Source organism: Pleuronectes platessa, chromosome 5 (assembly GCF_947347685.1).
Source record: "Pleuronectes platessa chromosome 5, fPlePla1.1, whole genome shotgun sequence".
In the NCBI taxonomy this organism is placed as follows: Eukaryota; Metazoa; Chordata; class Actinopteri; order Pleuronectiformes; family Pleuronectidae; genus Pleuronectes; species Pleuronectes platessa.
Genome location: NC_070630.1, coordinates 28,660,548 through 28,672,712, shown reverse-complemented (window position 1 = coordinate 28,672,712; position 12,165 = coordinate 28,660,548). Strand labels below are relative to the sequence as shown.

General features: G+C 41.2%; 1 protein-coding gene across 2 annotated transcripts in view; it reads left to right on the top strand.

The window, feature by feature from the left end:
* Positions 1-12,165, top strand: part of LOC128439926 (mitochondrial intermediate peptidase) — a 35,997-nt gene that overhangs the window by 19,936 nt on the left and 3,896 nt on the right. For both annotated transcript variants that reach the window (XM_053422449.1, XM_053422448.1), the window contains exons 17-18: positions 5,143-5,264; positions 7,240-7,313. In XM_053422449.1, coding sequence (XP_053278424.1) covers positions 5,143-5,264; positions 7,240-7,313 — 196 coding nt within the window. The remainder of the gene's footprint in view (positions 1-5,142; positions 5,265-7,239; positions 7,314-12,165) is intronic.

The following is a 12,165-nucleotide window of genomic DNA, read 5'->3' as shown; positions in this document are numbered from 1 at the left end:
AGTTAAAATCCTGACAACCACACATTCCAAAACTAATATCAGACTAGTAACAGAATCATGGGGATTGGTCAATTAAGCACATTTATGATGATTAGGATTCATGTGATCTCTTGCACACCCTAGCTTACCTGCACATTGTTTCTCTGTCCAATTGGCAGGGACAGGGATATTGTTTATGAGTATACAAATGCCAGTTCACGGCACTTAACTGGAGCAAGGCCATGGAACTGGTCAGCTAGTTGTTTCAAGTGTTTGGCAAGCTCCTCCTCCATCTCATCTGTGAAAATTCTCTTTACCTCAGCTACTGCATCCCAGGCTACTGATTTTACTTTCCCTTTCTCTTTTTTCTTTATGAATCTTTTGAGGGTTGTCTTATCAATATTTGTATCCCTTCCAGCTTTTCTTAAGGACTTCTTTCCTTGCATGACCTCAGCGGCTAAACTCTCCATCTCTGCGAGGGTTGTTTGGCCCCAGGTTGTCTTCCTGATGTATAGTTTCTTGGCATGATGGCTTTTCTACAATGTTTATGACATTAAAAATAAAACATATATAATGTAATATAACACTAAAATATGTTTAAGACTAAAATGGTCTCACTTTACCCCACAGCATTTGTCCCACTTTACCCCACAGCCACGTTTTAGAAAAAACAACATCTCTTAGCAATTCAGGCTAATCTTCAGCTAGCATCAATCACATGGTTTTATATGTTAGAAGTTCACCAACATGTATGATATAAGTTTTTCTACCTATATCAATTTGTTTTGACACAACAGTTGATTAAGTTCAAAGTCATAAAATTTACTTTTACATGCAAAAAACACATTTTTGTGAAAAAACATACTTTCGACAGCAACAGCACCAACTTCTCCTTCATGGCAAGGGGGGAATGGGAGGGGCGTGAAAACATAATGGTTACATGACCACAAACGTGTTCCGTTGCCTAGATAAAGGGGGTGTCTCACATTACCCGATGTCCTACATTACCCCGCTCTCCCCTACTGTTGGTCCCAGTTTTTTTAACGAAAAACCTCCATTTCCCCCACTTTTACAGCTGTGGGTGTGGGGATGAGGATAGGAGGAAGAAGGGAATTTAAAAAACGGACATAATTTTGCCAGGAATGGCCTTCATGGAGCATTTACACTGTTCTGTAATTATGTGGTGTGCCATTTCAAAACGCTGTATATTCTCCCAATCCTCTGTGTCCCAGCCAGAGTTTCTACTCACAGGCGTCCTCCCACACTTCTGCCTGTGCCCTGCTTTGTAGCTCCCTCTCCAGAGACAGTGGTTTATGTTATACAGTTTCCCACTGTCAGAGTTATTACTCCTCAAATCTTCAAACCACACTGAAAGCTTTAACAGGCACTTTACCTCCATGTGCATGGCCAACCAAAACCGGATAATTTTCCTCATGTGAAATGAGGATGATTGTAGTCCTTGACGATCAGGAATCGGATCATCATTGGATCAGTGTAAGTGAAAACAGATTTGTTTAGATCCCCCAGTGACAGACTCTACATAAACTTGTCTCTCTAGTAAATTCACCCTCTGCATCTCTCCTCACATCCTCATGGAAACGCAGCAGAGGAAAAGTTTCCACAGTAAAGCAAATGTTATAGTGGTTAATAGGTTACTGAGAGCCACGGATTATAAACATTAGGGTGACACTGACATGTGTATAGTTTATAGAGCAGGGCTATGAGGTCCGGCTGCGCACTGAGAGAGAGGATCAGCTGTGAGTTACACAAACCACATGCTCACCCTTGAGTTGAGGATAATATTTGGAAATAAATGGCAGAACGCCAAATGTTCTATTGACTGTGTTGACATTTCTGTAATCTGCGATTCTTGGTTTTAGGACCAAGTGTTTGTTCCCCTCTTATTTTTTGAATGCAAGTGCCTGCTCACAGTGACTATATTTACATATGCAGTAATCTCTAAAACAGATTCTACATGTGAATATACAGAATACAGGACAGGACTTTGGGGCCATAAGCCTTCTCGTTTCTATTTCTAGTTTTATTTATCATGTATGTGCAGGCTTTGGCTGCCCGCAGGTAAACAGAACATGTTGAGAGCAGAAGAGCTGGAACACATTGAACGAAATGCATCAGCTTTTTAATTAATCTGCATTCATATGCAGTTAGCTGTCAATAGAGATTAGTCAAAATTTCATCTGGACCTAAAATACCTACAGGTTTCACAGTTTGTGTTTTGTGTAAGAAACATTTGACTCGTGCGATAGAAGGAACTAGTCGGACTTTAACCAGTGTATTGTGATAGGAAGACAGATTCCTGGCCTAAATATTTAGATTGCATGGAAAGTAATATTTCAACTATTAACTTTATACTGAATGAGACATAATTTCGACTATGATGATTATATGAGTTGCTATTTGAAAATGTAATTACTTTTTCAGATCAATTTATTTCAGTTGTATTTACATTCCTGTTAACATTTTACGGAACGTAGTAGGGGAAGGGACTCACATCAACATAACCTTCTAATACTTGTTTACAGTTGAACCCAGGACTTGTGTCGTCAGGCAGTTAATAACCGGCGCATGTCGATGATGTAAAACGCGTAATAGGACTTTAAATACATATTTGTGACAAAATAAAACAAAGAATAGAAAAATCCACATGACTTAATTTGGTTATTGTTTATTCTGAGTATGACCTTATTTAGGTCAGAAAATGTTGTTTACAAGGCAGTGTCTTATTCAGAGCATTTTCTTCATCAGCTTAATATGAGAATGTTGCTGTAAATGTAAATTTGTGTAATTTTCCAAATTCTGTGTAGTTAGACAAAAACACCACGAGTCAAGTTTGGATAGTACAAAAACCATCTTTCATCTCCTGAACAAGTAGAACGTTGTGTTTCTTTGTATGTAAGGATCAAAAGGAGACCTCACTGACGTCACCCACTTACTCTCTCTCACAGAAGTTGACTAATCATTTGATGCATGGCTAGGGGAGTGTAAAGAAGTTGCGAGAATTTTAAAATAATTTAAAATCGAATTTTTAACCCTTTATTGTATAAATATCTACATAATGAGTTGAAAATTTGAATTAAACCATGCAATAAAAACATTTCCATCAGTTTTTTCCTTTTTCTTTGTTGACCCTTGATGTTATTACGACACGGATTAGCGGAATGAGCGAGAGTTGCATGGCCAAAAGAAAGTCCTTACTAAACAGACAAACCCAGCCGCAACTCAAAGGGCATCATATTAGGTGGCATATTTAATTGCACAGGCGAAAAGCCACACACAATAGTCGAAACGTTTATTAAACCCGCTGCTGTAGCTATAAATCTGACCATGCATGGGGATAAATTATAAGCCTGTGAGCACGAATCAGTGCCGCTGTTTAACGGGACTATTGCCCGGCGCATCACCGACATGGCCCAGGACATAAAGTGCAAGCCGGTGGATAGAGTTAAGAAAGGGAAATATGCTTTACAGTTAGATGAATCCACATATATATTAAACTCTGCCAGCTGCTTGTTTTCATCAGATACAGTTTTGACGGAAAACTTAATGCTGTTTTGCTCCGTGCTCCGCGCTCCGGAGTGGACGTGCACAGGTGAGGACATTTTAACAAAGCTAAAAAAAGAGGGACTATCTTCGGAAAACTATATTGATGTGTGTCGGGACAGGGCTGGAGCGATGCTGGGGAAAAGGGCAGGACTGAAAGTGAGTGTCTTACAAGTGGAACCGCATGTAAATTCCACACACTGTATTATTCACAAAGAATCTCTTGCAAGCAAAACACTTGAACCAAAGCTTAAAAATATTCTTGACATTGCGATAAAAATCAACTACATATAAACATGTCCACTCAATATCAGACTTGCTCTTGCAGGGAAATGTGCTGAGCCGCCTGTATGAACTGCGGGACGAGGTGCGCATATTTCTGATGCAGCAGGAATCCCAGCTCTCTGACCACCTCACTGACCCTGACTGTTTAAAAAGGCTGTCGGACTTGTGTGAAAAGACTTTCTCAGCCCTGACATACTTAAAGAATAAATACAGAGCGCAGCTACATGCTACGTTGTAAGTCTGTCTCGATATTAGTTTTGTATTTGCAGGGTGACACAACTAAGTCCAAATTAAATCTAAGCTTAATTAAAATGTACCTGGATTTCTTCTGGCATTGCTACTGAAGCGTGCATCTGTGATCAAACAGAGCACATAAGTTGCACAAGTTATCCTTGTATTCAGATAATAAGTTCACCTGCATTTGGAGTTTGAGTCAATAACATGTTATTTTAATGTGAAGATGGAAGAAAGCATCTGCAGTTTGTTATAGGTTTTTAAACTATTGCAGCTGCTGTCTCCTCTAACAGGCTGAATGTTTGAGTGTTTGCCAGCTGAATTCCCCCACAGTCCCCGCTCAAAAAAAGATCAAAAAAGAGCTTGTCTTTATAGATATGGAGATGGGCCCACCTCAGGCAACTACAGGGGGAAAAAGAGGGGAGAAGAAAGGGCTTTTTTACCATTTAGGAATTTCCATGTTTCTTCCTTTTAAATTAGGAGATAGCGTGTTTTGTTAAAGAGGTTTGTTTGATGACAGATTTATTTATTCCACTTATATTTAAAAAATGTAAGCAGCTGAGAAGATGAAACATGTTGACATTAATCATTTTCTTTCCATCCATATCGGTGGAGTTGCTGTAATAAAGTAAAACTTAATCGAGATGCTTTCAATGTTAAACTTTAGTTTTATTTTCAGCTTTAATAGTTGTCTACAGCCATACATTGAGTCTCTTATTGGAATAGTTAACTGTCAACATGGAGCAGCTTCTCTCAACTAATTTTGCGACCACAGAATTCAAGCCTTGTAAGGCTGTGACGTTCTCCACACTGCATATTCACACACATTAAACCCATTATATGTTTCATTTTGTCAAAACTAATTCATAGTGAAGGGAGATAATAGCAGGCTCTCTTTGTGTAACAGCTTTATTCAGGGGCCAGAATTCTGCTATAACTTCTCTCCTCTGAGCTTGTTTTGTCACATCCAGTCTGATTCAGTACAACCTGTTGATGGCTGTATTATTTTAAGTTCCTGTGTTTTTTCACACAAATGAAGGTGATAATGTTGAGGTTTCTTCTTTTTTTTTATTTATCGTTTAGGCATGGCAGCTGAGATTCAGCCACCTCATTGGCTATGGGGCCAAGTATTACTCTTACCTCATGTCCCGGGCCGTGGCCTCAATGGTGTGGCGACAGTGCTTCGTTCAGGATCCTTTAAACAGGTAAAACGTGTGCTTGATAGAGTGCTGACACTCAACCTAAGGGTTCGGACCAAAATATTGAAATGATATTCAGATTCAGGTCCAGTTTAGAACGGTTGTGTAACCATCATATTTAAGCTCTGTCAGACTGTTTTTTTAATTTATTTTATTTGATGAAAATGATAAGAGTGATATTAATCGTATGATATAATGATGTTATTAACGATAGCTGCACAACTTAATTTGTAATTTATCCTTTGGCTAAATCAACTAAACTTTCCTTATATAAGATTCACTAGAACTGGTGGAGCATCAGGAGTGTTCCGTAGAAGTAAAATTCATTGTTTTGCTGAAAGAGATGTCTGTCTGACTGTGAAGAACTAACTAAAGACCCTAAATATCATCACAGAAGGCCCAATCTATTTAAAGACTCCCAGAAACTATCATAAAATCACAAAATGATCACTCCAGGACTTGTCAAGGAGGACAACAAGACACTGACTGTCTGATAATGTTCCCGCCAGCGACCTGTTAAATGTCAAGAATGAGTGGGCAGCTGGAAAAAAGAAAAAGACATGTCATGCACCGTAACTGTGCTTTCCGCAGCAGAATTTATACATTACGTTCAGCATCATGGCCGCCACCCAGCCTGAATGTTACACACATTTTCAAGTCCATAAACTTGCTTCATATATGAAAGGAAAACTCTAGAAAATACCCAGACCTAATTTTCCAGACATATTCCTAAATTATTTTCTGAAACACCTTTACATGAAGAACTTATGTAACATACTAGAGGAAAGAAAATCCTAAACATATGCTTCATCTCTCACTACAAGTAAGTGGCATCAATTCTTCCTGTTGTAAGCTGACCAACTAATAATGAAGTCTGAAGTGAAGCCAAGTTTAAAGGACACGCAGCACCACAGGATGACCTGTAAAGCTGGAAAAATTGATTGGTAGGGAGGAAGTGAGCAGGGCCATGGGGGAGATAGTCATCTCAATTGTCAACATTTGCAGATACTTGAGTTGCCATTACATTTAAATTATTTTGCAATAATGGTTTCTACGTACATGGTGCCTCTCCGCCCCACTATCAGTTTGGTCCACAGATTTTTTAAATTGATTGTGTTAAAAATAAAATAAGTAAATGAGGAATCTGTGTAAGACATTTAATCTTTAACCTTTAACACATTTTAATCTTGGAGAAAAATTACCAACACCTGAGCAAACTTGATACTGCTTGTTTTCAGTTGATAGCATTAACAATGATGTTAGAATTTAATAATGTTCCATGGATAAGAAATTTATTTTTATGAGGTTCACTGAGCTCCTGTACTCCTAAATCATGACATTTTGATTAACATCCAGTTCTGACGTTCAGTTACTTCTAACCTTGTGTTCATGAGTTGAGTTACAGAATTGTAGTACATGCGCAACAGAAACCTGTTTTGCTCTTGGAGCACTGAGACAGATGCCTCCTAACAGGCTGCCTCCCCTGGATACTGTCTAAGTCTCTGCCGCCTGACATTAAACATGACATTAATTGGAGCTTGGGAGGTGTTTGCTGTAATTCACAGACACACAACCAGCACCCACATTACCAGACCCTCCCTTATCACAAGTGTTTGCCCCTGGACATAGCACAAAGACGCTTATTTTGAAAAACAAAACCACTCCTGACTCGAGTCCTGCAGCCCTCACTCTCTACTTCTCTCATTCTTTCTTTTACTTCTCCCTCACTTTCTTTCTGTTTTCCTGTTCTTTGCTTTTCTGAGATTGTTTTAGTTCCGCATGCAGTCTCAGATTTCGTTTCACTTGTCTGTTGGAAACAGACAGCTTAGGAGTCTTGGCCTTGGGCTCCAGGTGGTTGCAGCAGCAGTGGTGGAGGGGTTGATAGAGTGCGAGGAGCCGATAGGGGAGAGTACAGGTGTCTGTAACCTTATCTCTTTCTCTCTTTTGTGTCTGTCCTTAACTCGCTCTCGGTTTTTTTCAGGGATATGGGAGAACGTTACCGTCGGGAGATGCTGTCCCATGGAGGAGCCAAGGAGCCCATGCTAATGGTGGAAGGTGCAGTACCATGTCAAAATATTTTTTTTCACCAAATGTTAACAAAATCCTAATACTTTTAATTATATAAATCAGTGAAGCAATCAATTTTATTACTAGTTAATCTCAATAACATCTCAATAATCAAGGGCCAAGTTCTCTCTCCAGCGTCTATCGCCTGCGTGTCACAGGGCCAACAGAGACGAACAACCAGTCACACACACATTAACAAAATGGCATGGTCCTCAGACAATGGATCCTTAAGATTTTGTGATTGCTGTATTTTCATCTATGCCAGTACTAGGTCAGAATCTGAATTTGTCCAATGCTTTGGTTCATAACTAAATACATGCAAAACTAACAATATCACACCACAGATGTACTTTGCATTATGCACTAATTATCAAATGTTAGTCTTTTAACAATCTGTCTCTCTACGTATTTCAGCTTTTCTCCAGGTTTTTAACCATCAAACTGTAGTTAATCAAATTATGTCCTTGCAGTAGAAACTGTTGTTTATCTTTTACGTAGGATTGTCATGCAAAATAAAATAGACTTCCTCACGTTTTTCTCCTCACTTAGTCCTCCCGTCACTTCCTCCTCTCCTCCTCCTCCTTGAGAAGTCGCTTTGGCATGTATGGACAGAACAGGACAAAAGAGGAGAGGATGAGAGGCAGTTGTAATATCAGGTGACATTTTGGGACCTACTGTAAAATATTCAATAGATATGGGGACCAGATCACCTCTTCCTCCCTCCTCCATCAGATTGTCCCTCTGACTGCCATAAGTCATGGTATGAGCATCAAGGCTGTAAAAGTAGAAATAGTAGTTAGTCCAAAGAATTTAATTTTATAATAAAAGCTACAGATCAAATTAGAATAGCGTTGAAACTGCTAAATGTTAGTTCCAGTGAAGCATTTTTGGCAGTGTCCTATAGTATAGTTTATGATATATGATAATCATCAAAAAAACATTTCTTTCACTAAAAAATATCATAATAAAATCTAGTCTTGGTCTGGAGAAATGCTTAAACTAAATCCAAAGAAGATTCCTTCACCCTTTTTGCTATTTTGATGGCTACATGTGTCCTCATATTTTACCATAGCATCATGACCGCTGAAGTCAGAGTTATAAAAGCACATCGTTGCATGTGCTGAAACATTTAGCTTTTCGCCGTTCTTTGCAGTGGGTTTGAGAGGTTCAAAGAAACCATCTTGAATTCATATTGGAGAACGGAAAAGGGTTTGGTAGCCAGTGAGAAGGGCCCTTTTTATATCTAAAGGAGGATTATGGCCACGAGAGATCAGAGGAAGGACACTGAATCCAGAGCCAACTCATAACACAAAACACTTTCAAGCAAAGATAAATGGAGGTGCGTAACATTTCCGTGCAGTCCCCTTTCGGTGAGGTGGTAGAGGGGACACAAGGGCACACTGGGGACCAGATCAGCCCCAGCTAAGTTTAATCAGAGGCCAGTCTTTATCTGCATGGCTTGCTGCCCGCTACTGGATGTTTCCCAGCACAGACGTTGAAATGTAAACCTGAGCATTAAATCCAGACCAGCTGCACCAGGACTGAGTTAGCGAGGCAGGGAGAGAGAGGGCAAGAGGGAAGAAAAAATGGTAGAAAGGGAAGGAGAGTGAAAGGTGAGAGACTGGCTGAGCTGAACCTCGGGTCCTGCTACAGAGAGGGCTTTAATGGGCCTGACTGTTCCCAGAGCTCAGGCTGCTGAGCACAGAAAATGGATCTACTTGGGCCAGGCAGCCAAGTCCCAGGACCCTGCTAATGCTTTGTCTGGAGGCAGCTCGACTGAAAACCTCTTATGACTGCATGCATAGTTCCTAATAAACCCTAACAGCAGGGTGGTCCGTACTGTCCCTCAGCAATTCTGTGACATTGATGCATGATTCTGCCTGAACTGAAAGAGAAAATAGCATAAACTTCATCAATAAGACGTAAAGCTGTAAAATACCTCATTTATAGCTTTGGGGTAAAGGCAGACATTATATGTGATGATCTTTCACTGCTTCACACAGTGCAAGTGTCTTATCCTTGATTTACTGAGAGGTGTTTGTTTTTTGATGACCACAGAGCTTTGAAGAAGATAGTGAGGAAACGTTTTAAGAGGTACTCTGCACAGCTTTAGAGGGACTTTGTTGTTGTCTTTGAGTGATCTTTGGGATCTTTGGGGCCCGATTTTGATACTGATGATTTTGAGGTAAAACAAAATCGATAATATCGGCAGATACATCATTTCGAAGATGTCGTTATCAAATCTTTATGACTAAGACAAATAATTGTCAATAAAAACTCCAACACGAAGGTTGCCGGTTCAAACCCCACTCTCTCCCATCTGCATGCCGAAGTGTCCTTGGCAAGATACTTAACCCCTAAGCCCCTCATGAATATTGAGTGTACTAATTGTAAGTCGCTTTGGACAAAAGCGTCAGCTAAATGACATGTAATGTAATGTAATGGTGATCCAGACCATAATTGTTTAAAAACAGTCGGTGTGGACCAAAGTGGTGGACGAACAGACCAACACTTTCTTACAACTAGCATGGCATAATGCTTGGCCGCAAAACTAGCATGGCCTAATGATTGCCCGTTCCTCCACACCAGTTTTACATCTGAATTAAAGGAACAGTGTCCAATAGATTCTTTACGTTCCTGAAATGGATTACAACAGTCTCAACTATTCCAGTTTGAGCTTATCCCTCTGTCTTTGTATTTTTATAATTTGAAAACTAGTTTCTGGCACTTTCCATGTTTACAGCTGAGGGAATATGTTACAGTAGAAGCTGAAAGTGTGAGAAATTGTCCCTATATTTAAACAATTACAAAAATAACCTATGTAGACTGAAACTGCACTGGTTGGCCAAGAAATACAACCGCAGTGTGGTCTTACTAGTTTGATTATAAATCAGGTCTACAGGCTATATAGATACTATGAAAGCATCATCTTGTATTCAGAAACTGCCATCAGCCACGCCCTTAAGATGCCCCTCCCAAACTCAATGTTTCTTCTAATTTTATTGACATATCACCAAGCAGTTGATCTTATGCAGTCCCTGAGCTTCCAAGCTACGAGACAATCAATGGATCCAATAGATCCAATTATTTCAGTTTTGTCAGCTCGTTACCTGTGGTTGGCCTGGCTGTGCATCACTCAGAAAACAATCAGCCAATCAGAAAAGGCTCAAAGATTACCACAAAAACATCCTGTTTGTGCAAAAGCCCCAGAAAAAACCTAAGCTAAAGTATGCTTCTCTGAGTCCGTTACGCGCGGACGGACGGACGGATCGGACGGACTCTTTTTCATTTATGGTTCTACGAGCTGTTTGTGCTGAAAACAATTCACCGCCAGAATAGTAGTTGGCGCAACGGAAGACGAGCTTAGAGAAGCCTACTTCATGAGGTATATAGAACAAGTCCATGCTTGTTTATTTACGTCCCCCCGGCTCCTCTCACACAGTGAACGATGGCAACTAACAGAAAAGGGCTGTTGATGCTGACAGTTTTTGCTGAAATAAAGTGACACCCAGCGGGTCAAAATGCTTATGTTATCGTTTCTTAGCGCAGCGGTTCCCCGGTCTTGTTTCCAAACTGAGTTGCTAATTCAACAGCTTGAAGTTACACGGAGGCAGCTAACTTCCCCCCCAGCTTCCACACACAGTCAGCAGAGACACCCGATACTAACTACTACCAATTGTTTGCTTTTAACCTGACGGTATTTGAGAAACAGTGTCATGATAGCCGTGGAATTAAAGTCGTGACAGAGGGTTTTTGCGCTGCTACCACCGCAGTTAGGATGGTGGCTAGCCCGCTAGCGCCATTATGACAGGGCGTTATAACCGTATGTGACCGTACACACATGCCGTTAGTGCTCTAACCAGCCACCGTCAGCTGGACAACTCCGCTGGCTTAACACACTTGTCACATTAATCCTAGAGTCGTAGTTGTGTTTTGGGTTTATTGTGCTATAGAGAATGAAACAGGAAGTTTGAGGTCCGTAAATGTTGTTAGCGGACGTTAGCGGACCAATCACAGCTAAGGGCTATCCGTAGGCTCTCCGCCATGCTGACGTGTAGTTTGAAAAATCAGAGGTGCACGAAAATCTCTCCGAGGCGCTCGGACTTGAATTGCATTCACGACTTGAATGAGTTTTACTGTCGCTTTGACAGACAATGGGACAGTCCTGACACCATCCCCGTGACACCACCCTCCAGCCCATCAACTGCACCTCCCCCACCACAGCAAAGGCCTGCGCCTTTCCACAACTTCCCACCTCAGAGCCCCCCCTCCTCCTCTACCACAGGGACGACTCTCTCCATCCTGGAGAGGGATGACAACAGACTCTTCAGGAGACAGAACCCCCGCAAAGCAGCCGGGCCAGACTCTGTCTCTCCATCAATCCTGAAGCACTGTGCTGATCAGCTGTCTCCAGTGTTTACTGACATTTTTAACACCTCACTGGAGACCTGCCACGTACCAGCCTGCTTCAAGACCTCCACCATCATCCCTGGCCCCAAAAAAACAAAGATCACTGGACTCAATGATTACAGACCCGTCGCCCTGACCTCTGTGGTGATGAAGGCATTTGAGCGCCTCGTGCTCCACCTCAAAGCCATCACTGACCCTCTCCTGGACTCCCTGAAGTTTGCCTAAAGAGCCAACAGGTCTGTAGACGATGCAGTCAACATGGCCCTTCCCTTCATCCTCCAGCACCTGGACTCCTAAGGAACCTACGCCAGGATCCTGTTTGTGGACTTCAGCTCTGCCTTCAACACAATCATTCCGAATCTGCTACAGAAGAAGCTCTCCCAGCTGAGTGTGCCTGACTCCACCTGAAGTGGATCACAGACTTCCTGTC